At 47.1% G+C, this 26,842-nt stretch overlaps 1 protein-coding gene across 1 annotated transcript in view; it reads left to right on the top strand.

The window, feature by feature from the left end:
* Window positions 1-26,842, top strand: part of LOC142291993 (venom factor-like) — a 353,454-nt gene that overhangs the window by 124,880 nt on the left and 201,732 nt on the right. The window contains exons 14-16 of the mRNA XM_075337006.1: window positions 5,186-5,344; window positions 17,661-17,790; window positions 22,884-22,958. Of these exons, the coding sequence (XP_075193121.1) occupies window positions 5,186-5,344; window positions 17,661-17,790; window positions 22,884-22,958 (364 nt within the window). The remainder of the gene's footprint in view (window positions 1-5,185; window positions 5,345-17,660; window positions 17,791-22,883; window positions 22,959-26,842) is intronic.

The raw sequence follows: 26,842 nt of genomic DNA, 5'->3' as shown, positions 1-26,842 counted from the left end.
TTGTAGGCACTGTATATACACACACACACACACACACACACACACATACTGTATATATATATATATATATATATATATATATATATATATATATACAGTTAGGTCCAGAAATATTTGGACAGTGACACAAGTTTTGTTATTTTAGCTGTTTACAAAAACATGTTCAGAAATACAATTATATATATAATATGGGCTGAAAGTGCACACTCCCAGCTGCAATATGAGAGTTTTCACATCCAAATCGGAGAAAGGGTTTAGGAATCATAGCTCTGTAATGCATAGCCTCCTCTTTTTCAAGGGACCAAAAGTAATTGGACAAGGGACTCTAAGGGCTGCAATTAACTCTGAAGGCGTCTCCCTCGTTAACCTGTAATCAATGAAGTAGTTAAAAGGTCTGGGGTTGATTACAGGTGTGTGGTTTTGCATTTGGAAGCTGTTGCTGTGACCAGACAACATGCGGTCTAAGGAACTCTCAATTGAGGTGAAGCAGAACATCCTGAGGCTGAAAAAAAAGAAAAAATCCATCAGAGAGATAGCAGACATGCTTCGAGTAGCAAAATCAACAGTCGGGTACATTCTGAGAAAAAAGGAATTGACTGGTGAGCTTGGGAACTCAAAAAGGCCTGGGCATCCACGGATGACAACAGTGGTGGATGATCGCCACATACTTTCTTTGGTGAAGAAGAACCCGTTCACAACATCAACTGAAGTCCAGAACACTCTCAGTGAAGTAGGTGTATCTGTCTCTAAGTCAACAGTAAAGAGAAGACTCCATGAAAGTAAATACAAAGGGTTCACATCTAGATGCAAACCATTCATCAATTCCAAAAATAGACAGGCCAGAGTTAAATTTGCTGAAAAACACCTCATGAAGCCAGCTCAGTTCTGGAAAAGTATTCTATGGACAGATGAGACAAAGATCAACCTGTACCAGAATGATGGGAAGAAAAAAGTTTGGAGAAGAAAGGGAACGGCACATGATCCAAGGCACACCACATCCTCTGTAAAACATGGTGGAGGCAACGTGATGGCATGGGCATGCATGGCTTTCAATGGCACTGGGTCACTTGTGTTTATTGATGACATAACAGCAGACAAGAGTAGCCGGATGAATTCTGAAGTGTACCGGGATATACTTTCAGCCCAGATTCAGCAAAATGCCGCAAAGTTCATCGGACGGCGCTTCATAGTACAGATGGACAATGACCCCAAGCATACAGCCAAAGCTACCCAGGAGTTCATGAGTGCAAAAAAGTGGAACATTCTGCAATGGCCAAGTCAATCACCAGATCTTAACCCAATTGAGCATGCATTTCACTTGCTCAAATCCAGACTTAAGACGGAAAGACCCACAAACAAGCAAGACCTGAAGGCTGCGGCTGTAAAGGCCTGGAAAAGCATTAAGAAGGAGGAAACCCAGCGTTTGGTGATGTCCATGGGTTTCAGACTTAAGGCAGTGATTGCCTCCAAAGGATTCGCAACAAAATATTGAAACTAAAAATTTTTTTTGGGGTTTGGTTTATTTGTCCAATTACTTTTCACCTCCTAAAATGTGGAGTGTTTGTAAAGAAATGTGTACAATTCCTACAATTTCTATCAGATATTTTTGTTCAAACCTTCAAATTAAACGTTACAATCTGCACTTGAATTCTGTTGTAGAGATTTCATTTCAAATCCAATGTGGTGGCATGCAGAGCCCAACTCGCGAAAATTGTGTCACTGTCCAAATATTTCTGGACCTAACTGTATATATATATTTATAAATACAGCTGTTGGGGGTTATGTCAGAATCAGGTGCTCAGTGCTGACCTCACATCTGGTCAAACTACAATTTGAACAATTAATTCTGTGGCCTGTACTAATATATATATATATATATATATATATATATATATATATATATATATATATAAAAAAATCCATGGTCCTGGTCCATTTAGAGATAAAAAACCATTTTTATTTCTTTCTAAGTATGTACTAGTACATCCAGTCTATTGTTCAAACATACACACAGCATATGGTTTTCTGTTGACTTCACACATCTCCCACTCACTTTCTGTCTTACATTCCCCCAAGTGCTCTTTGTTCATATACCATGCTTTTGCCAGCCATTTTGGATTTGAACACAACATGCTTTTGACAGCCATTTTAAATATACATACACCATACTTTGTCAGCCATTTTAGATTTGGACATACCATGTGCTTTGGCCACCATTTTGGATTTGAACACAACACATGCTTTGTCAGCCATTTTAACTGAACTCCTAATATTCTTTTGCAATCAATTTCTTCACATTATCTGACAAACAAAAAACACAGGGGAGATGACTCACAACCTGGATACTAAGGAGACTTTTTAACTTTGCAGCACACACTTCTGATCCGTTCTTGTCCTGCCACATGGTCCTTGCCAGATTTTTGCATACCGTAATTCACAAAAACACCTCATAAAAACACCTTCAGTGTCACCCCTGGCTACAAGGTGTCTATGCCAGCCGAATTACATCCAAGAAAACATGTCAAATGAGACATATTTACGTACTGTGCCTCATTCTAGACTCCACAAACACTTTAATTAGGTCAGATTTACGTCCTGTGCTTCATTCTAGACCTCAGAAAAACACAACCTCTACCTGGACTCTGTACCTGGCTCTGCACCAAGTCTATACCTGGTCTAGGCAAATGGCTCTGCACCCAGTCTCTACCTGGGCTAGGCACTTGGCTCTGCACCCAGTCTCTACCTGGGCTAGGCACTTGGCTCTGCACCCAGTCTCTACTTGGGCTAGGCACTTCCACCAGAACCACAAATTGTATCACAGGCAACCATTGTGAACCATGTGACAGACAATATACTTTACGTCTCCAGACACTGCTCGAAAACCCACTTGCTCTCTTAACTACCAGTCAATCTCCCCTTGACACAATACATAACAGACAGCGGACAACTGTACACGTGACGGTTCTTCCGCAATCAATATAGCCAACAGCAAAGAAACCCTTCTGCTGTCTACAAATACCACGAAGGCCAGACACGATCAGGCAATCAGTGCAGCACAACCTGAGAGACACAGGAAAAGGCTACAGATTATAAAAAATCTGCAGACTTGTTTTCCTTGAGAGGTGTTCCGACTCCTGTCTTGGGGTGTCCTGCTCGTCGTGCCATTCCAGTCATCGATCCTCAGGGTTTAGGGTGTCTCCTCTGGTGACCCCACATTGGGAAGCCAAAATGTTAAGGTGGATGTGTCTATTAGTCAGTGGGTTGGTCAATGGGTTAATTCGTGAGCTGATCCATGGGCCGGTCAGTGGATTGGTCCATGAGGTCATCAGTGGGTTGGGCCTCATCTCCCATCTGGACAGTCCTTGCATACCAAGACAGGGTGTGGAGAACAGGAAATGGCGGCCATCTTAACTGTGTGTCACACGATGATATATCTGAACTAACTATGTAAGGTGAAATAATAAGTTTCATTGGGGATTTACCACAACCCCCTATATCTCAAGGTTAATTAAGTATTTGATCCAATGGCCCTCCTTAACACACACCCCTGATTAATAGCTTCATGTGTACACTGCACATAGGCAAAAAGCTGCAATCATTGGTGTGGGAGGGGTTACGCAGATTATCTGGCTTGGCTTGCACCCAACCTAATGTGGTAGTGATAATTTGCTCATAAAACAGTGTATTGATATTACAGCACACTGCCTAATAAGTGACACATATCTGGAATCAGGCTCACTGCCCCACATTATGCTGCTCCTAGATTAAGTAGCAAAAATCTGCTAACAGATTACCTTTAAACCCCTTCACAACCGAGGACATAATGGTACATCTTAAATCATGAATGGGTGATCACCCCCGTCTGCTTCATTGAGCCGGTGGTGATCCTCGCACATGTCTGCTGATTTATACAGCAGACATGTGTGCCTGGCAGGTGCAGATGAATCCTTAATCCACCCACATCTGTTAACCCCTTAAATCGGGCTGTCAAAATGTGACATCACAATTTAAATGGCCTTACCCACTGCCATCGGAGGCCATGTGACGTGATCATGGGGAGCCAATGGTTGCCATAGTCGCATAGGGTTATGTGATGACTCCTGTCACTATCATGACTCACTTCCTGTTACAGCCAGGAGAGCGCTGGCTGTCACAGAATACGAGGATTTCTGCTGAGCTGAGCTGTGCAGCTATGATTAGGTGAAATGAATACGCGATCAGACTGCTGATTCTTATAGTCCCCTAAGGGAACTAGTAAAGTAAAAAAATAAAGAAAAAGTTTTAAAAAAATTTAAAAAAAACAAAAAAAACCTAAAAGTTCAAATCACCCCATTCGCCTCATTGAAAATAAAAGACTATAAAACTAAAAAATATACACACATTTGATATCACCGAGTTCAGAAATGCCTGATCTATCAAAATATAAAATCAATTAATCTGATCGGTAAACGTTGTAGCGGCAAAAAAAATCCAATTCCAAATGCCAAAATTACATTTTTTGGTCATCAGAAATTTTGCGCAAAATGCAACAACAGGCGATCAAAATGCAGCATCTGCACAAAAATGGTACCATTAAAAACGTCAGCTCAAGAAGCAATAAAAGCCATCACTGAGCCCCATATCCCAAAAAATAAAAACGCTACGGGTTGTGGAAAATGGCGCAAAAATTGCGCCACTTTTTTTGTACAAACTTCTGAATTTTTTAACTCCTTAGACACAAGTAAACCTATACCTATTTTGTGTCTACAAACGTATACGGACCTGAGGTATCACACCGACACATCAGTTTTACCGTATAGTGAACACTGTGAATAAAATATCCTAAAAACCATCATGCAATTGCACTTTTTTGTAATTTTTCTGCACTTGGTATTTTTTGGTCGTTTTACAGTTCACTACATGGCAAAACCTATGGTTTCATTTAAAAGTACAACTTGTTCTGCAAAAAACAAGCCCTCATATGGCAAGATTGACGGAAAAATAAAAAAGTTACGGAAAAAGAGGAGCAAAAAGAAACAAAAACGGAAAATTACCTGGGGGTAAAGGGGTTAATACCTTGGTGCTTGAGAGAATTTCTAAGAAAAATGATTCCAAGATTTGTCACACTCTGATAAGAAGATTCATCACTCCTGGTCAATTAATTGATAGAAAATAAATAATCTGTATCCTGTTTCTGTCTTCACAGCTGAAAATACAAGCACCTAAAACATCTAGAATTTTTTACAGACCTCAAGATAAGGTAGAACTTCGTTTGACTGGAGATAAAGGAGCATACGTGGGCCTGGTGGCTGTAGACAAGGCAGTATTTGTCCTGAACAACAAAAACAGGCTCACCCAGGACAAGGTCTGTATTAAAGATATGACTCTGTGTGGCTATATTTATCTTTTAAATTCAATTAACTGCAGTTATGGAAAATAAGCTTTTTAAGAACTAAATTTTGTCACAAATCCTAGGGATTTGAACCGTATGTTATTAAAATGAACCTGTCAGAAGCGTTACTCCCTCCAGAAGCCATTAATAATACTATATAGCCATTTAAAAGATAAGACAGTTGATCACCTCTGTATTTCTGAATTGGCTGCACCCTCCTCTGCCTGAATAACCAGCCAATTAATTAGGAGTGGGTGCTGCTAGTTCAGGAATACAGTGGTACCTTGCTTAATGAGAACAATCTGTTCTGGGAGTGTGCTTGTTAATCAAGTTACTCGTTCAGCAAAGCAAGATTTCCCATAGGAAATCATTGCAATGCTGACAATTCGTTCCACAACTAGTTAAATGTCCCATCCTGGTCCCCTATTCTATCATTCCACACATGCACAAACACAAACAAACACGTACAAGCATGCACAAACTCACACAAACACACACAAACACACAAGCACGCACGCACATATTATATGCTCACCTTACCTTCCGTTCCATCGCCGGTCTCCTGGGACTTGCTGTTCTCCGGTGCGGGCCGTGTATCAGATAACCATAACGACGAGGGAGGAACTTCCTGTCAGAGCGCTGACGTCAAAGGCAGAACCGCTTGCCTCTGATTGGCCAGCGCGCTGCCTTTGACAAGCGGTGACAGGAACCAGGAAGTTCCTGCTTCGTTGCTATGGATGCAGATGCCTGGAGTGGAGCGGAGCGGTGCGGCGCACTACAGGACCCAGGAGGCCGGCAATGAAACGGAAGGTACAGATATTATATGCTCACCTTACCTTCTGTTCCACCGCCGGCCACATGGTACTTGTAGTTCACCGTGATGTACCCGGGAACTACAAGAACCATGAGCCCAGCGGTGGAACGGAAGGTAAGGTGAGCATAATACTGTATGTGTGTGCGTGCGTGTGTGTTTGTGTGCGTGCGTGTGTGTGTGTGTGCGTGTGTGTGTGTGTGTGTGTGTGCGTGCGTGCGTGCGTGTGTGTTTGTGTGTGTGTATGTGCGTGCGTGTGTGTTTGTGCGTGCGTGTGTGTGTTTGTGCGAACTGCAAGTGCGGGTCAGTGCACGGTGGATGGACGGAACCGGAAGTGTGTGAGGTGAGGATTTCGCTCGTACAGCAAAGCTTTCTCGTAAACCGGGTTTCAAATTTACAGAAAGCTCTGCTTGTTAAGCGAAATTCTCGTTAAGTGGGTTACTCGTTAAGCGAGGTACCACTGTACATCATCACGTCCTCATGTACTTCCAGAATAAACCTCAAAATCTGCTGAAGCGGCTTGGGCAGCGAAAAATCGCATTTTGAAGCCTTCTCTGTAGTGATGGGCGAATCTGCAGATATTTGGAATCAGCGGGTCCAACTGGATCATTAAAAAAACCCAGTTCAGGCCTGGAATTAATCACGGATATCTGGCTGGACGCCATTCCCCATATAGGTGTATGGGGACCCGAATGACATACTTTAAAATTGTGGTAGGAGGGCTACAGGCATTACAGGAGGCACGTTATTCTAACCAGTCTTATTATTTCCCAGGAATCCATAGTAGAAAATTATGTCATCCATCCTTTTTCTTTCCTTGGAAAGAAACACCGGTCAACGCAATTTTTCTGGCAAAAGGTTTTAAAACATTTGAAGTAAATTTTGCCTGCTGATTATGAATATGAACTCTGTTTTTGTCTATCACATCAGGATTTCGAGATATTTTCAATTTTTGATGAAAATTACTCATATCAAATATTTTATGATAAAAGCACATGATTTTAGATACTACATTCTGTATATTTTTAATAAAGGAATAACAAAGATTACAAAGTTTATGTACAGCAAATGAAATATACTTACAGAATTAAACTATAAAATATAAAAACACATATATATTGCACACAGATGAATGGCAAATGGCAGTTATTTGAACTTTCTTTTCTTGGCTGATCTATGATGTACAGCTTCTGGGTTGTCTCTCATCAAGCTCCAGCAGTAGTCAGCCATCATATGTGAGTCCCACCGGCCTTGATACCATTTTTAATGTGCTGATTTTTTAAACGCATCGATTTTGTCAAATATTTGGCATCCAAAACGCTGCGTTTAAAAAAGCAACGTGCGCATGGAATTTGCTGATTTCTCATAGACTTTGCTGGGGAAGCACAACACATGCATTTTGACAATGACACGCTGCAGTTTTAAATGCAGTCAAAACGCAGGAAAAAACGCAATGTGCGCACATAGCCTTAACAAATTCAAACAGATGAAATGTCCTCTTAAAGTAAGGTTTAGAGGGAGAACCTTTATGGCAGGTTAGCATTTTGATGTTCTGAGGAGCAACCACTAAAATATTTTTCTATTTTGGTACAATGATTGCCTTAGTTGCCTATCCAACAATATGATAAGATACAATTGTAGGCCAAGTGTGGCTAAGTGTGTGAGGCCATCTTGGTAGCAATACTGTGTAGATAGTATCGTTTCTTGAAATTCTTTACAATGTAAAAGTGAGGGTAATTGTCTGAATGCATTAGCAATGCACATAGGGAATAGAACTTCTTTTTTGAGAATGGGTGGAAATTGAAGGGATTCTCAATCTGATTTTTTTTTTCTTTCATTTTTTCAGTAGAAGTGAGCCCTGCACATTGTCCTGCAAGAAGTAATACATTTTAATTTTCTTGATTGTCTGGGTGCATTTATGTAGTAATAGTTTGCGTAAGAGTAGTTGCTCTTTTTTTAGTAATGATGTTGGCAAATGAGAACATCTGCTTGTTGATAGATTCTAATCCTTGGATCATGTGAATAGATTTCTAGATACCAGCATTTATTCTTTTTTGCTTACTTCTCAACACAGTTTTCCTTCGATAATGGAAGGACTTATGGATATTCCATAGTTTAAAAGCATTTGTATTGGGAGTAGTGATGGACTGACTCGCAGATAACAGAAACCGACGGATCTAACCGGATTAACAAAAAAAATCCGGTTCCAGCCTGGAGTTGATCCTAGATATCTGGTCAGATGTAGATCCCTATATAACTCTATGGGGATCAGAACTCGGCTCGTAAAAATGGTGCTAGAAGGAATAGAAGAATTCGAGCAAGCGCTTCATACTTACCGAGTCTCCGCCGCAGCTGTAACTGCTCCCGCGGCAGCTCATTCCACTTTGAGGCCGTTCATTATCACGAATGCATTTTCACTGCTTTCCCCGCCCACCAACAGTCCTGGCGTCTGTGATTAGTTGCAGTCAGATGCGCCCCAAGCCTGTGTGACAGCATCTGGCTGCTTGCAATCACAGTGGAGTAAAAATAAATAAATAGTGCAATTGGCATTGAGTCCCCCCATATTATGATACCAGCACAGATAAAGCAAATGGCTACCGGCCTGCAGCCCCCATCTGTGCGCTTATCTTGGCTGTGTATCAAAATAAAAGGCACCACATGCACCTTTTTTTTTACTTAATTAAATAATTTTAAAAACGGCGTGCAGTCCCCCCAATTTTGATACCCAGCCATGATAAAGCCCAACATCTGGATGCTAGTATTTTCAGGCTGGGGAGACCCATGCTTATTAGCCCCATCCAGCCTAAAAATAGAATCCTGCAGCCGCCTGGAATTACTGCATCCATTAGATGCAACAGTTCCGGCACTTTTCCTGGCTCTTCCCAATTGTTCTGGTATGGTGGCAACAGCTCACAGCTGCCACTAAGCCCTAGATTAGTAATGGGAGGTGTCTATGAGACCCCCCATGACTAATTTGTAAATAAAAGGAAATAAACACAAACAGTGAAAAAATCCTTTATTTGAAATAAAATACAAAAAAACCTCTCTTTCACCCCTTTATTAATCCCGAAAACACCCAGGTCTAATGTAATCCACACAAGGTCTTGTGATGATTCCAGCTATGCTACATCTGACGTCACAGCAAGCGGCCATAGAACATGACTGCCCGCTGTAACTTCAGGCAGAGAATGAGCAGCATGATAAGCACGTCACTCAGGTTAGTTGCGGTCAGAGCTGAAGATTCCCACGGTCCTCTACCTGTGATTGCAGGTAACCTAACCTCAATAAACTCAGTGACCTCACCTCAGGTGAGTCCTGCATCTCCTGGCAGAAAACCGAGGTTTTTTTGCCAAGACATGTAGATTTGGTGCTGAAATGTTTACACCTAATTTCAGCACCCAATCCATACCTTCTGGAAAAAAAACACATCACTGCCGCATCATACTGCAAATGGTTTTGATGTGTTTCTTTTGCCATGAGGTGTAGATTGGGTGCACGAATATGGTGTAAAAAAATTAATCACCAAATTTTCATGTCTTGGTCCAAAATGCAAAAAAAATATTTTGACACTGTTTCAATGCAGTTTTTTTGCCACGATGTGCAAATTTGGTGCTGAAATGTCTGCACCAGATTTCAGCACCAAATTTGTATTTCCTGATAGAAAAAAATGTTTGTTTTTTTGCAAATTTTCTGCCAGGAGATGCAGGTCTGTGAACTTGAGTTTACTGAGGTCACTTGAGATCAGGTTACCTGCTATCACAGGTGGAGGACTGTGGGAACCTCCAACTGTGACCAAAAATAGCCTTAGCGATGTCACCAGTCATCACATGGCTCAGGCATTCTCTGCTTGAAGTGCACAGTGAGCGGTCATGTTCTATGGTCGCTCACTTTGACTTCAGTGAGCTGGAATCGTCATGGGATCTTATGTGGATTACGTCGGACCTGGGTGTTTTGGGGGTCAATAAAATAGTGAAAGAAGGTTTTTTTTGTATTTTATTTCAAATAAAGTATTTTTTCTTTGCTTCAATTTATTTCTTTTCACTTACAGATTAGTTATGGAGGAAGTCTCATAGACCCTCCCCATTACTAATCTAGGGCTTACTGGCAGCTGTGAGCTGTTATTAGCCCCTTATTACCCCGATTGCCACCCCACCAGGGCAATTGAGAAGAGTCGGGTAAAGTTCCACGACTGCCACATCTAATGGATGTGACAATCCTGGGCAGCTGCAGGCTGCTTTTTATAGGCTGGGGAGCCCAATAAGCATGGTTTTCCCCAGCTGTCAGGCTTTATCATGGCTGGATATCAAATTTGAGGGGGACCGCAAGCCATTTCTTAAAATTATTTAAATCATTTTTAAAAAAAGTCACATTCGTTCCTCTTAGTTTGATTCACAGCCAAGATAAGTGCACGGTTGGAGGCTGCAGCCTGTAGCCATATGCTTTATCTGTGCTGGATATCATAGTTTTTTTTTTAATTAATTTATTTTTACTCCAATCTATAGTGACCCGCAGTACAACACTGTCACACAGGCTGGGGGTGCATTTGACTGCAACCAATCACAGACATCAGGACTGCCGGTGTGCAGGGAAAGCAATGTATATGGATTAACGATAATAAGTGGCCCCGGAAGAAAAATGAGCGACCTGAAAGCAGTTACAGCCGCGCCGGAGACTCAGTAATGTCGATGAGAAAAAAGCTGACCAACTGATCTGCCTCATTGACTTAAGCGGACTTTACACGCTACGATGATACGTCGTCGGGGGTCACATCGTAAGTGATGCACATCCGGCGCCGTTTGACATATCGTAGCGTGTGACAGCTACGAGCGTCTGTTAACGAGCAAAAATTCTCACCTTATCGTTGCTCGTTGACACATCGCTCATTTTCTAAAAATCGCACGTCCTTCTGCGCGCCGGTTGTTCATCGTTCCCGGGGCCGCACACATCGCACCGTGTGACACCCCTGGAACGATGAACTGCAGCTTACCTGCGTGCCGCCGGAAATGCGGAAGGAAGGAGGTGGGCGGGATGTTTATGCCCCTCCGCTACTATTGGCCGGCCGCTGTGTGATGTCGCTGTGACGCCGAACGTCCCCCCCCTTCAGGAAGAGGATGTTCGCCACCCACAGCGAGGTCGTATGGAAGGTAAGTACGTGTGACAGGGGTTTACGACTTTGTGCGACACGGGCAACAAATTGCCCATATTGCACAAACGATGGGGGCGGGTGCGATCGCAAATGCGATTGCACGAGAAATTGATACGTGTAAAGCAGGCTTAACACTGGTCCGAGTGCAATGTGAGATTTTCTGGCATTGTACTCATCTAATTCATAAAATCACCATGTTAGAAGTCCAGGGTCAGACTGGGGTGTCTGGGGCCCACCAGGGGAAATAACTCTAGGGTCCCACCCTACAGCTACATGCAAATATCTATTAGCCACTATCCCCATTATTGTGGAGCGCTGACTGTAAGGCACAGGTGGCTCCTGCACATCTCCTGTGCACACACACAATAACTAATGTACAATTACAGTAGTTTGCAGTAAGGGGGATCTTTGGTGACAAGTTATCACCGATCCACAGGATCCACAGGTTCGGAAGGTGATAACTTATTGATCAGTGGAACCAGACCAGTGGAAACCGCACCGATCGGAAGAATGAGGAACTTTAATCCCTGATATAATCACTTATATCCCCAATTATACAATGCAGCGGCGGCAGGTGGGATGTGTGACCGCAGCTCCATTCATCCAAATGGGGCGGTCAGATAAAACCAAGCACAGCGCTCACAGCCACTGAGGGAATGAATGGATCAGGGGTCGGGTTGGACATGAGCTCCAGTGTAATGGGGGATAGAAGTTGCACATTTTGCCGATCAGTACGGGTCCCAGCAATCAGACCCCACTGATGAATAAGTTATCACATGCTTAGGCCACGTTCACATTGTCAGTATTTGGTCAGTATCTTACATCAGTATTTGTAGCCAAAATCAGTAGTGAGTGAAAAATGCAGAAGCGGTGCCCGTCTTTCTATTATACTTTTTCTCTCATTTTACAATTCCTGATTTTGGCTTCAAATACTAGTAAAAAACTCACCAAATACTGTGCGCACGTGGCCTTAGTAAAGGAGATTACTTATTTTCACTGGAGAACCTCTGTAAGTGCATATTTGCTGCAGTGCAATAGTCACAGGACAGCGAGGGGTTAAACATTCAAATATTGACACTATTGGAAATAAAGAATTTTCCCCATATTGATAGAGAAAAAGTGACCTCCAGACACAACACAATCCACTATACCAAGACCAATAATACCACATACAAGGGGGAAATACCGCCACATCATGACCAGACCACATATTACCACCACATAGTAACAAAATACAACCACATACAACGGGAAAATACCGCCAGACCATGGCCAGACAACATATTACCACCACATAGTGACCGAATACAACCACATACAAGAGAGAAATACCGCCACACCATGACCAGACAACATATTACCACCACATAGTAACCAAATACAACCACATACAAGGGATAAATACTGCCACACCATGACCAGACAACATATTACAACCACATAGTGACCGAATACAATCACATACAAGAGAGAAATACCACCACACCATGACCAGATAACATATTACCAATACATAGTGATCAAACACAACCACATACAAGAGAGTAATTCCGCCACACCATAATTAAACCACATAGTAAACAAATATTACCACATACAAGGGAGAAATACCACAACACTATGACCAGACTACCAAATAATACCACATACAAGAGACAAATACCACCAAACCATGACAAGACCACATATTACTACTACACAGTGACGACTACTACAAGAAATGATCATGAATAAAACCCACAATACTAATAACATTAATATTACCATCAGTGCCATTATACACAGGAGCTCTGTATATAGTGTCAGTGTACAGGCAATACAGTGATCACAGATGACTTTATAAACAGGAGATCTGTATATAGGTAATACAGTGATCACCAGTGACATTATACACAGGAGCTCTGTATATAGTATACAGTGTGTGTGTGTACATGTAACATACTGACTTACCAGTGACGTCTCTAGCTGAGGTTATTCATCTTCTCTTTTCCTCTTTATCCAGCACTGACCGTCATCACTTCTTCCAGCCAGAAGATGCCTCTGCAGAAAATAACACACAGTCACCTATAGCCGATCACTCCCAGGGCACATTCCATACTGTTTCCCCAATCTCTACACTACGTCAGAATTTTTTTCCCCATTGGAGACAGTATCCTCAAAATGAACCTATATTTCATCAGTAATAATGCCCCCTAATTTGCCCCTACAGTAATTATGCCCCACGTGCCACCATAAACCAATAATGTATATCCCTCATCCTGGCACCTTTTATTTAATAATATCTGAGGGAACAAGTGGAATCAGAAGGGTTGTTAATTGCTTTCTGCACAAAATATCCCCCCACACACTGTTCTTCTCCAAAATAGGGCCACAAAGTGCCACTTTCCATAATGTACCCCCAAAACTTGCCCTTTCTATAATATCTCTCTGCATAAATTTCCCCCGCTACTCAGTATACTATGCTGCCTGTCACAATCACCTTCCTAATTGCCTCATAATGACCCTCATTTCCCCATAAAGTCCCCACTGCCCCATAATGTCACTTGTAAAGTAATACCGCTTCTCCCCCACCAAGGCCCCCTCATCTCAAATTACCGTATATACTCGAGTATAAGCCGACCCGAGTATAAACCGAGGCCCCTAATATAACCACAAAAGACTGAAAACTTATTGGCTCAAGTATAAGCCTAGGGTGGGAAATGCAGCAGCTACTGCTAAATTTCAAAATTAAAAATAGACCCTAATAAAAATGTTATGTGCCCCCATCTTTGTGCCGTGTAGCAACGGGGCCCCCCATCCTTGTGCAGTGTATGAATGGGCCCCTCATCCTTGTGCAGTGTATGAATGGGCTCCTCATCCTTGTGCAGTGTATGAATGGGCCCCCCATCCTTGTGCAGTGTATGAATGGGCCCCCCATCCTTGTGCAGTGTATGAATGGGCCCCCCATCCTTGTGCAGTGTATGAATGGGCTCCCCATCCTTGTGCAGTGTATGAATGGGCTCCCCATCCTTGTGCAGTGTATGAATGGGCCCCCCATCCTTGTGCAGTGTATGAATGGGCTCCCCATCCTTGTGCAGTGTATGTGTGTCGCCCGGGGACCAGGGGTACTCAGATCCGGGCCACAGAGTCACTTCTGTGGGTATCACGGTGGCGTGACCCGGTCTGTGATCCCAGGCTCCACAGTATAAAGGGATTTGGTACGGGAGATTTATATTGTTCGTGACGCCACCCACGGTTGTGGTGATTGGGACACCACCGCTGCTCTGGACAGGGATCCCGGGAGTGATGGTATGGAGCAGCTAGATGTTAGTTCTCCCCTCCGTGGGTAGGGGGTTGGTTGTCCCGGGGCCCGGTGATGGGGTAAGCAGAGAGCAGGGCGCAGTGCTGCGGTGCGGTGCCCGAGGGCACGGGTGTACTCACAAGTAAGTCACACGGAGTCACTGGTAAACTAGGAATTGCCGGTGTCCACAGCCTTCGGTACGGGGTGTTAGTGTCCCACACACGGTGCAGCAGCTCCTGTTGTTCTTTCCCTGCAGCCAGGTGCCTTTCTCTCCACTCTCTTCCTCTTTCTCCTCAGCCGGGAACGGGGAGTCCACTCCCCTGTAGTGATCCGGGTCATCCAGGTACCGAGGGGCCACCGCCCTGCTCCGGCTACCTCTGGCCCCTTCCTCACTACAGCCTGTCCCGGCCCTCTCGGAGCACGCTTTGCTTTCAGCCTGGGAGCTACAGCTCCAGGCTCCACTACTTCTGTCTCCTCTCCAAACACTCTGCTCCAGCCCCTCCCCTCTGCTCTGCTTTTCTCTTACCCTGGGGGAGGTGGTTTGTCTTGCTGCACCGGTGTGAGATCAGATTACCAAGGAGGATTAACTCTTTCTGTGACAACCTGGCTGTGCCAGGGCGTCACATATGAATAGGCTCCCCATCCTTGTGCAGTGTATGAATGGGCTCTCCATCCTTGTGCAGTGTATGAATGGGCCCCCCATCCTTGTGCAGTGTATGAATGGGCCCCCCATCCTTGTGCAGTGTATGAATGGGCTCTCCATCCTTGTGCAGTGTATGAATGGGCTCTCCATCCTTGTGCAGTGTATGAATGGGCTCCCCATCCTTGTGCAGTGTATGAATGGGCTCCCCATCCTTGTGCAGTGTATGAATGGGCCCCCCATCCTTGTGCAGTGTATGAATAGGCCCCCCATCCTTGTGCAGTGTATGAATAGGCTCTCCATCCTTGTGCAGTGTATGAGTGGGCTCCCCATCCTTGTGCAGTGTATGAATGGGCCCCCCCATCGTTGTGCAGTGTATGAATGGGCCCCCCATCCTTGTGCAGTGTATGAATGGGCCCCCCATCCTTGTGCAGTGTATGAATGGGCCCCCCAGCCTTGTGTAGTGTGTGAATGGGCTCCCCATCCTTGTGCAGTGTATGAATGGGCCCCCCAGCCTTGTGCAGTGTGTGAATGGGCACCCCAGCCTTGTGCAGTGTATGAATGGGCCCCCCAGCCTTGTGCAGTGTGTGAATGGGCCCCCCAGCCTTGTGCAGTGTGTGAATGGGCCCCCCAGCCTTGTGCAGTGTATGAATGGGCCCCCCAGCTTTGTGCAGTGTATGAATGGGCCCCCCCAGCCTTGTGCAGTGTATGAATGGGCCCCCCATCCTCTTGCTGTGTATGAATGGGCCCCCCATCCTTGTGCTGTGTATGAATGGGCCCCCCAGCCTTGTGCTGTGTATGAATGGGCCCCCCTTCCTGTCCCCTATTATTATTTTCACCTGTCCTCTGTTCCTGCGCTGTCCTTACCTTATCAGTCCGCAGGCTCATAGACCCCTCGGTGATCCCGTTCTCTGCACGGAGCCGCCGCCGCAGGATGCCATCATGGCTTTACTGCAGTTAAATGCTTTGCGGCGTCGTAAAACATTTAACTGCAGTAAAGCCATGAATTCACCTGCAGCGGCGGCTCCGTGCAGAGAACGGGTTCACCGAGGGGTCTGTGTCCTGCGGTCTGGAGGAAGCAGCTGGAGGCACCGCGGGAACGAGGAGGACAAGTGAGAATATATACATTTTTTTTTCTTCAGCTCCTCCTGTGCGCTTACCTTTTCTCTGCAGCCCTGCGCGTCCTCTTCTCTGCTGCTCTGGCGGCAGTGTGATGACGGCCGCTGTGTCGGTGCAGGGCTGAGCAGCTCCTCCGCCTCCTATCACCGGCCGCACTGTTCACATGTACGTGCGTCTGAAAGATGCGCGTACATTTGAATAGTGGCGCCGTCTCCAGGACAGGTCTGGGATTTCTGCAGTGCAGGACCTACGGTGATATCACATGACTGTGATGTCACCACAGGTCCTTTTGCAGCAGCGCAAACTGCAGCGATAGTACGAAACTTGTGTTATCGCTGCAGTTTGTGATTGAAAGGCTGGGGGGCCCTCAGAGCGTGGGAGGGGGGGGGCCCCATCACAGCGTAGGGGCCCTGCCCAGTTTGCCACACATAACACTGGCCCCGAAAAACCGGTGGCCCCACGGCGCTATACACTGCCCAGCACTATATAAGGCACAGGGGCCCACTGAGGGCCCGAAACCTACTGGGGGATTCCCCGCTACCCTGTTGGGCCAGACCGACCCTGACTGCAGCGATAGTGTGGAACTTGTGCTATCGCTGCAGTTTGTAATTGAAAGGCTGCGGGGCCCTCAGAGCATGGGAGGGGGGGGCATCACAGCGTGGGTGCCCTGCCCAGTCTGCCGCACATAGCGCCGGCCCCGAAAAACCGGCGGCCCCACGGCGCTATACTCTGCCCAGCACTATATAAGGCACAAGGGCCCACTGAGGGCCCGGGGCCTACCGGGGGATTCCCCACCACCCCGCCGGGCCAGACTGACCCTGTAGAAGTTCACAAAAGGACTGGCACCCGCGGATATGGAGAAGATGTGTGAAAATACAGACATGGTAAGCAGATATAGGACTTTCTTATGCATGTCATCAGTCAGGAATTGGCTCAGGAGCTGATATTCCGGATGCCAGTGTGAATTGCAGACGTCTTGAAAAATAGAGGTCATTACTGTAAGTATTGAGTCTTTGCATACACTTCTACAGAAACACGTCTTTACTGAAACAGGACAAAAAAAATCTAAAAGCCCTGAAGCAGCAAACTTTGTGAAAACCAAAACTTGTGTCAGTCTCAAAACTTTTGACCAGAACTGAAGTCTGCGTTATTTATAGAGCAGACCATTATTATTTATCTGGTATTTTCATCTAGATATTATTGGTGTATGGTACTAGATAAGGTGAAAACTTGAAAGCTAAGACTCCTCTATTATATGGACTTTTTTTGTGACATGTGTTTTGTTAAACGTAGATATGGGATGACGTACAGGAAAATGATATTGGATGCACAGCTGGAAGTGGAGCCAACCCTTTGGGTGTATTTCAAGATGCCGGCCTAGATTTTGCCACTAATTTAGATATACAAACTCCAGCCAGAAAAGGTAAGCCCTATTTGCTAACAGATTGCACCATCACCAGGGGCGTAACTACCACGGTTGCAGAGGTCGCCATTGCAACCGGGCCCGGCAGATTAGGGGCCCACTCTGCAGACCACATGGCCACCATATATACCGATGCCGGCGACGCTGACACCAGGTCCCCCTACCCGGCGTCATCAGCGGCGTCGGCACTAGTCCCCCCTGCCCGGCATCATCGGCGGCGGCACCGGGCCCCCCTGCCCGTTGTCATCAGCGGATGCCCTGGGCCCCCCTGCCCGGTGTCATCAGCGGCAGCACCGGGCCCCCTCCCCCGTCATCGTGCACAGCGGCGCTCCATGCTCCATCATTCTCCCCCTGTGCGCGGTGACGTCACTCCTGTGCGACTGCTGTGCTGAGAGCACAGAGCGCAGAATGGGAGGACAGTGACCGGAGCAGCAGGGGAACGGAGGACAGAGGTGAGGACAGAACAGTGGTGAAACGAACAGAGAGGTGGGTAATTTTTTTTTATTTTTTAATAATCAGGGAGTACACGGTGGCCAGAGGCCTGGGGGTGGTGCATTATACATAAGGGAGGGAGGCCTGGGGGTTCTGCATTATACACAGGGAGGCCTGGGGGTTCTGCATTATGCACAGGGAGGCCTGTGGGTGCTGCATTATACACAGGGAGACCTGGGAGGGCTCCATTATACACAGGGGGGCCTGGAGGTTCTGCATTATACACAGGGAGGCCTGCGGGTTCTGCATTATACACAGGGAGGCCTGGTGGGGGCTGCATTATACACAGGGGGGCCTGGTGGAGGCTGCTTTATACACAGGGAGGCCTGGGGGTTCTGCATTATACACAGGGGGGTCTGGAGGTTCTGCATTATACACAGGGAGGCTTGGTAGGGCTGCATTATACACGGGGGGGCCTGGTTGTGGCTGCATTATATACAGGGAGGCCTGGTGGAGGCTGCATTATACACAGGGAGGCCTGGGGGTTCTACATTATACACAGTGGGGCCTGGTGGGGGCTGCATTATTCATAGAGAGGCCTGGTGAGGGCTGCATTATACACAAGGAGGCTTGGTGGGGGCTGCATTATACACAGGGAGGCCTGGTGGGGGCTGCATTACACACAGGGAGTCCTGGTGGGGCCTGCATTATACACAGGGAGGCCTGGTGGGGGCTGCATTTTACAAAATGAAGGACACCTTATACATGGACTATAGGGGTGCATTTACATGGAGGAGTATGGGGCTGCATAATACAATATAAAGGTTTATGGGGCTGCATTATAATTCATGTAAGACTATGGGGACTACATTATAATATATGGAGGACTATGGAGGCTACCTTATACATGTACTATGGGGGTGCATTATAAAACATGGAGGCCTATGTGGTGCAGTATAATCTATTGAGTACTATGGGATGAATTATAATACATGGAGGACTATGGGAAATGCATTATAATAATGGAGGACTATGGGGGTGCATTCTATTATATCAAAGATTATGTGGGACCCTTTATACTATATGGAAGGCTATGTGGGGGCCATTACATTACATTGGAGAACTATATACAAGGGGGGACAAAGATACAAGCATGGGATTCAAACGTTTTGTGCTTAGGGAAAAAGGCTCTTTCCCTCAGCACCCTGCTTTCCCATGCTCTGCTATAATCTCTCAGCACTATGCTCTGATATGGGAAAGCTGGGTGCTGAGAGAAAGATGTATAGCAGAGCATGGGGAAGCTGGGTGCCAATGACAAGATGGATATCAGAACATAGGAAAGCTGGGTGCTGATAGAGGGTTTTTAGATCATGGAAAACCTGGGTGCTGAGGGTAAGAGCCAAGTGTCAGCGTGATTGTCATGTACCCCGAGTGTCAGTGTCATCCCATACCCCAAGTGTCGGTGTACGTGGAGGGGGGGGGCCCAGGTCTGAACTTTGCATCGGGGCCCATCAATCTCTAGTTACGCCACTGTATACAATATATGTGACCTTGTTAGTTATTTTCAGTGACAGAAAAAAATGCGCTGTGTAGCACCCAGTGGTAAGGGTGGGATTAGTTAATGCCCGGAGGCTGCTCACCTAATGGGGTTGTACACCCTTGCACAACCCCGGTTGAATAGTCCACAGGGAGAACGCTTGATATTTTCAGGGCTGCGGGGATCAATGTGACAAGAAGAGTAGTGGCTGTAAGATGGCGACATGAAGGTCTGACCAGATGGAGAAGAGACAACAGAAAATAACTTACCAGATGAGACGTCAGCAGTAAGTAACTTTCTGAAAACATTTATTTTGTACTATATGACTTGGAGTATTGCTGTTATTTGTTAAATTTGTTAGGCCACATTATCACATTTGTGTGACATTTCCGTGTATTGTCAGACTTTTTTATCAGACGGCATGCGGACCCCTAGAGTCTCATAGATCCATTCACATATCTTTGAAAATCACAGCTCTGAGAATGAGATCTGCGAGACTTGGAGCATGTGCTGTTCTGATCTGATTGTGAGGAATAGGACAAACTCCATGGGTCAGTGCGCTGTCCGAGAAAAAAAGTCACGCAGCACACCGACACTGCACACGGATGAAGGATGCAACCTCATTATTTAGTGTACTCACTATGTAAAGCACCGTCTTTAAGTACATCGTTTCTCCTTTTTATTATGTATAACACTGTCCCTTATTAGCATCCTCACTAGTTAATTATGGTGCTGTCCTTTATTATATAGTGTCCTCTCTTTTTCTGTGTAGCACCGTCTCCTATATAGCATATTCTCGTTATTTTTGTTATTCTCAGCTCCCTCTCTTTATTATATAATCCTCTCTTGTTACATATAAAATGACTGCTGATAGAGCAGCATCTGACCAGAAGACCAGTCCATCAGAAAGAAGCTTTTCCATCAACAGTCATGTCATTTTATATCTTACAAGAGAGGATGCTATGAAATAAAGACAGAGCTCTATAAATAACAAAAATGACAAGAGAATCCAATATGTAAGGAATAGTGCTGTACATAACAAAAGAGGGCACTATGTAATATATATGTGTTTTATATACATATAAATCTGCAGCTTTGTCACCATAAAAAAAGGGAGGCACAGGCACAATTTCTTGCACAGCTTTCAGTGTCCGCTCCTGTGCTGGAGTCAGGGGCAGAGTAGGGCTTAGCGTGCAGCAGTGTGATGAGGTCATCACACTGCTGTGGGAAAGCAGAGCCGTGGAGGTGGCGTGGACTCGGCAACCGGCGGAGACAGGTATTCGCTCTGTGAGCCGAAGACAGGTGCAGGACTATTGCCGGGGGTGTTGGAGGGGCCCACCAACCCTGGTCCCCGCCTTACTTCAACTGGATGTGCGATGGAGGGCACATATCCAGCTGAAATGCATCATGGCTCAGAGAGGACGCCGCATGACGTGGGAGCCAGGGAGGGTGAGTAAAATATATATATATATATATATATGTTTTTCAAAGAGTAGTGGTGGACTGTAGAAAGTTTGCGGGGTGGAGACAGAATGGGGGTGGAGCCTGGGCGGAGTCTCAAGCCCCATAATTTTGCCAGTATGGGGCCCTGAAATTCCTAGTGGCGGCTCTGCATGGGCCGTTATTTTTTGCCCATCACGCTTCTTGCGACCCTGTTGGCTATTTGCCATGAAACACTTGATTATTCGGTGATAACGCTTCAAAAGTTTGGCAATGTCAAGACTGCTGCATCCCTCTGTAACACATCTCACAATTTTGGACTTTTCAGAGCCCGTCAAGTCTCTCTTCTGACCCATTTTGCCAAAGGAAAGGAATTTGCTTAATAATTAAGCACATCTTATATAGGGTGTTAATGTCATTACACCACACCCCTCCTCATTACAGAGATGCACATCACCTGATTTACTTTATTGGTAGTTGGATCTCAAGCCTATACAGGTTGGAGTAGGACAACATGTATAAAACGTATCATGTGATCAAAATACTCAATTGCCTAATAATTCTGCACACAGTGTATGTAATATGAGAGCACCATAATGTAGGAGCAGAGGCTGATTACAATGATGTTACGTTACTGTGCTGTATTTTGCTTTTCAAAATAATCAGTGCTTTATCAAAAGGATATTATGACTACAAAACAACTAGTCTAGAGCATGCTAGTCCAACCATACCCCAGCACTGATTAGCAGCTCTATGTTAATGTACACAGTTCTGACAATCAGTGGCTCAGCATTCCACCAGATCTCAGATGGTGACTGGTTCATGTCATGCATCTTGTTTTTGAATCCCCTATTATATTGATGGCTGGACCATATCTGAAAAGCCCCCCCATTCACCTTTTGTGCCTCCCCTATTACCTCATAGACTGTAAGCTTACGAGCAGGGCCCTCACTCCTCTTGGTATCTGAATTTTGTTATGTTGTAATGTCTCATGTTGTCTGTACATGTCCCCTCTTAATTGTAACGCGCTGCAGAATATGTTGGCGCTATAGAAATACAAAAAATATTATCTGCACCCTGTAAACTGATACATCCCTGAAATCAGGGTCTCTGCGCCTACATCATGCTGTTGTCAGATTACATAGCAAATTCCTGCTGACAGATTTCTTTGAGCTATGAGCAACAAAATAGGGCGTTCTATATCTGCAGAAAAAAAACTTGATGAGCTGAAAATAGAACTCTATACTGTCTTTATACGTTCATTTAAAACTTAGAGATTGTGATTTTTTTAAATAAGTACAATTTATTGAAAGCATTTTGCAGTAGCGTAAGAGGAGATCACATAAACACTTTATTCTATTTAAAAAGGCTAGAGAAATGAACTGTTAAATTAAGATATACAGGTTATTTTACAAAAAGAAATTCCCTCATTTATTTATGGTGATGGAAAACATACGACTTAATGCCATGAAAATAAACCCCAAAAAAAAGTTGAGTCCTTAAGGTCTAAAATAAGTGGGGCTATAAGGGATTCATCTTTTTCTATTAAACCCTAGAACGCATACCTGGGGCCTCGCAGGCCTGCTAGGTTACTTGTTTTCTATGGTAGATTCCTATGGTTGCGCGTTCTAGGGTTAAGTTAAAGAAAAACTACATATATGAAATAATTTGGTATGTTTTTCAGATTTTACCTGCCCTTCAGGCCAAACTGGACGTAGCCGTCGTTCAATAGAACTGATAGAAGCAAAGCAGAAAAAAGGTGATTGCTGGACCTGCCTTAAATATAAAATTTATTGTGTTAAAATGTACTGTATCGCCCCTGAAGATATCAGGGTGCTGTAGGGAACTGTATCCTGTAACCCAGGGTGCAGGGCCTACCCCCCGTGGCTCCAGGTTCCCATCAGCAGTGTCACTGACATTCGCACTACAAATCCCAATCACACGTCACACCAGGGCTGGACAGACACACCAGTGTGTTGGTCAAGTTGGAGCATGGCCACCCACCCAGGGGTCAGGCAGACTGGTGGGAGGGAGAAAGTCAGTTTGGAGTTAGCCCTCAGAGAGTGAAGAGCAGGGGAGTTGGAGCTCCCAGGGAGGCGACAGGTTGGGTCGCAGACGGTGGTCTGAGACCACAGGAGTCGGGGAACGGTATTAAGAACACTGGACAGGAGTGTAACAGATGCAGTCCTCCTAGACTGTTTGCACCAGAAAGCCCAGCCACCTTACCGGTACCGAGCACGGCGGGGTACAGGACTCTAGATCAGGGAGTAGCTTCAAGCAACCTGATAATTAACCTGTGGAGGATAGTCTCTTTATGAACTTTCCCCAAGAGCTCAGAGATTGGAGGCATCAGCACAACGCGGGGGATAGGGTTCTCCAAAACACACAACCCACTGAGATACCAAGTCCCAGCCACCAAGAGTATAGCTGCCATACACACGGGTATCGGGGCCCCAAAAGCTTCAAACCAAGGGGCCACAGCAGTAAAACAATTTGTGCACGGAGGCAGGGTTCCGGACTTACCAAGTGACACTGTTGGGAGCAGGACCTGGACGGGCTTCCCCTGTAGAGACTGCGGTGCCCAGAGACTTTGGTTTACCACCTGTATGAGTGTCTGCTTAATACACTTGATCCACCACCACAACTACCGCAGTGAGTAATATGACCCCTGCACCCTGCTTCCCAAGGCCAAGCAAGCTACCCGTTTACCAAAACCCCCATAATCCGGGGCCTTTCCTACCTGCGGAGGGACTGACACCTGGCTGCCCCACACCATCTGCCCCGGTACTCCTGTGGCGCCCCTGACCTGGTCAGGCACCACTGAGTACTGCACCCATGCTGGGGACAGTACAATACAGGTAATCCAGAAGGCTGACTGGGGTGTGGAACACAGGCGCATAGTGACCAGGTCTCACACATGTACCCATGAGAGGACCCCTGGGGATCCCAGGAGGGGGCAAGCCTTCACCTTCACTGGAATAGTGGAGGGGGTAGAGCCTCCATCTCCTCTCAAGGGGTGTGGTGGAGAGTCTGGTTGCTAGGTGGCGTAGGCAAGAACAGGAGAGGAGGAGCAGTGAGCCAGTTCAGTGTAGAGTCCAGGGAGCTCAAGTGAGGAGCAGATCCCTGGAGCTGTGCAATCTGACAGCGTCCGCGCAGTGGCTACAGACGGGGGAGAACGGTCAACTAGGAGTGCTACCTGAAAGCCAGCTTCAGCTAGGGAGTGCAACGGAGTGGGAAGTAAGGAGACTGCTAGAGAGCACCAGGCCCAACCGGGCGGCAGATCCCGAAGCAAGGATAGATCCACCTTTCCCTGCTAAACCTGCCGGTGTGGGGCCCTCAAAGCCCACACCACAACACCACAAGAGCCGCAGCCACGTAACCGCAGTGAGGGCCCATAGGTCACAGGAGGCAAGCAGCTGGAGTGGCCTGGTCCGGGGAACAAGCAAACGGCAAACAAAAGGGGGAGAGAGGCTGCAGCATCTTCCCTGGGTGACCCCCATAGGGACTCAAAGTCGGGGTCACCCCAAACCACCAAGGGCTAAGGAAGGCGAGTTAGTAGTCACCCTCATAAAGTCAGCCTGAAGGATACCTGGTTCCCATCTGGTTCATCCCAGCTACGCCCGGGCTACTCACCCTGCCACCTGAAGTGAGTAAAAACCCTGAAAGACAATTCTGCCTGTGTGGAGTTATTCTGCGACTTGTGGTACTACGCACCTACATCGGGCCCTGGGGCTTGCCTCACTCTCAGGAGGCTATCCCAACTAACTGCACATACCATCAGCCCCAGGCGACCCTCAACCTGCAGTGGCGGTCCCTACTGGCCGCAATACTGAGAGTGGCGTCACGACAAGAAGATCTCCTACCTGTGACCAGATCCAGCTACGTGGAGTCCCTGAAGGTAATGCACCGACACTACACCGGTGGGGCTTCACATCTGGCGTCACGAACAGGATAAGGACTAGACCTGTTCCGACAGGTGACCATGTGCCTAGGCGGTCCGCTTGAAAAATTGGAAGCGCCGCCATATTGCCACCATGAAAAGCGCACTGAAAAACAACAGCAGCCCGCGCTGGAAGAAGTTACCGCCCACGAAGAGGTGTGGCTACCCAGAGATCCCCTGCAGAGTTCTGAGCTTGCCAGCGAAGAAAGCGGAAGCGTCCAGAGACGGCGGAGCAGAGAAGAAGCCAGTAGCGTGCTAGAGGAAATGGAGTCCAGACGTGGATACCCAGAGCCAGGCTCTGCTGCCTGGTGGTGCCGGGAGCTTGCCATCTTCTGCGACCAGCTGGAGGCCAGGATTGTGCGACAGCTCAGGGAAGAACGCACGGAGCTCCTGGAGATGGCTGCGGCGGTGCGGACCTACGAGGAGGGAGCCGCGCGACGCATGCCAGACCGAGCGGCGACGACGCAGACCCCGATGCTGCCACCGATGGGTGAGTCGAGTGATGCCCCGGCCAGCGCAAGTGCCCCGACCCCTGCTGCCACGCCCGCGGTCCCAGAAGAGGCGCCCGGCGCGGCGCCACCGAACCAGGCCGCAGCCACGCTAGATGCGGCCCGCCAAATCCAGGCCGCCGCAGCCATGCCCCGCCTGGCCCGCAAAGGTCCGACTACCACTGCGATACTGATCCGTGCCGCAGGTGTGACGCTGACCCAGGCTGCCACCCTGCTGAGCCCAGTCCGCCAAGACCCCACCGCAGCAGCGACGCTCGTCCGCGCCGCAAGTGAGATGCTGAACCAGGCCGCAGCCCCGCCAGGTGCGGCCCGCCAAGCTCCGATCGCTGCAGCGACGTCCAGCCCAGCCTGCACAGAGCCCCCTGCAACAGCGACACTGATCCAGGCCGCCGCCATGCCAGGCGCGGCCCGCCAAGACCAGGCCGCCGCAGCGATGCCCTGCCCGGCCCGCCAAGACCAGGCCGCCGCCATGCCAGGCGCGGCCCGCCAAGACCAGGCCGCCGCAGCGATGCCCTGCCCGGCCCGCCAAGACCAGGCCGCCGCCATGCCAGGCGCGGCCCGCCAAGAAGAGATTACCTCATCATTTACCCCGGCCTGCAAGGCCAGAGCAGACACCGCTCCCCAGTCCAAAGAGGTCCCTGCTAGGAAGACCCTGATAGGAGAGGACCCCGAATACTGGAAGCTGAAGGCTGACCTAGAGGCCCAGTTCCCACAAGAGATGGTGGATCGGTATCTGCTCCCTCCGTATACCCCCAAGGAGATTCAGGCAACCCCTGCAGCAACCACGCTGAAGAGTCCACCGCCTGGGCCAGCTGAAGAACACTCATCCCCAGCGCTGCCACAACCAGAGTGCAGCGAAGAACTAAGGGGGAGGGGAGGCCAGGAAGCTGAGGGGCTGACTCCGACTCCAGTGCCACCAGCAGTGGACCCATACCCAGAGCCAGAGATGCTGCCCTATTCTCGCTGGGATGAGGAAGATCTGACCCCGTCCGCTGACGAAGATCAGCCCAAAGACCTCACCTGGGAGCCTGCAAGCATGAACCCAGCCCGCAAGACACGGCGCAGCAGAGCAAAGTATCCTCCAACACCACAGTCTCCAGAGCAGAGAGAAGTCACAGCCAGAGACCTGCAAGAAAAACGAGCCCTGAGAAGATCCAAAGCCCAGGTCAGAGGACCCCTTTGCAGAGGAGTTGT

This window comes from Anomaloglossus baeobatrachus, chromosome 1, assembly GCF_048569485.1.
Source record: "Anomaloglossus baeobatrachus isolate aAnoBae1 chromosome 1, aAnoBae1.hap1, whole genome shotgun sequence".
NCBI classification, from domain to species: domain Eukaryota; kingdom Metazoa; phylum Chordata; class Amphibia; order Anura; family Aromobatidae; genus Anomaloglossus; species Anomaloglossus baeobatrachus.
The sequence above is the reverse complement of the archived record's forward strand: the minus strand, read 5'-3'. Positions and strand labels throughout refer to the sequence as shown.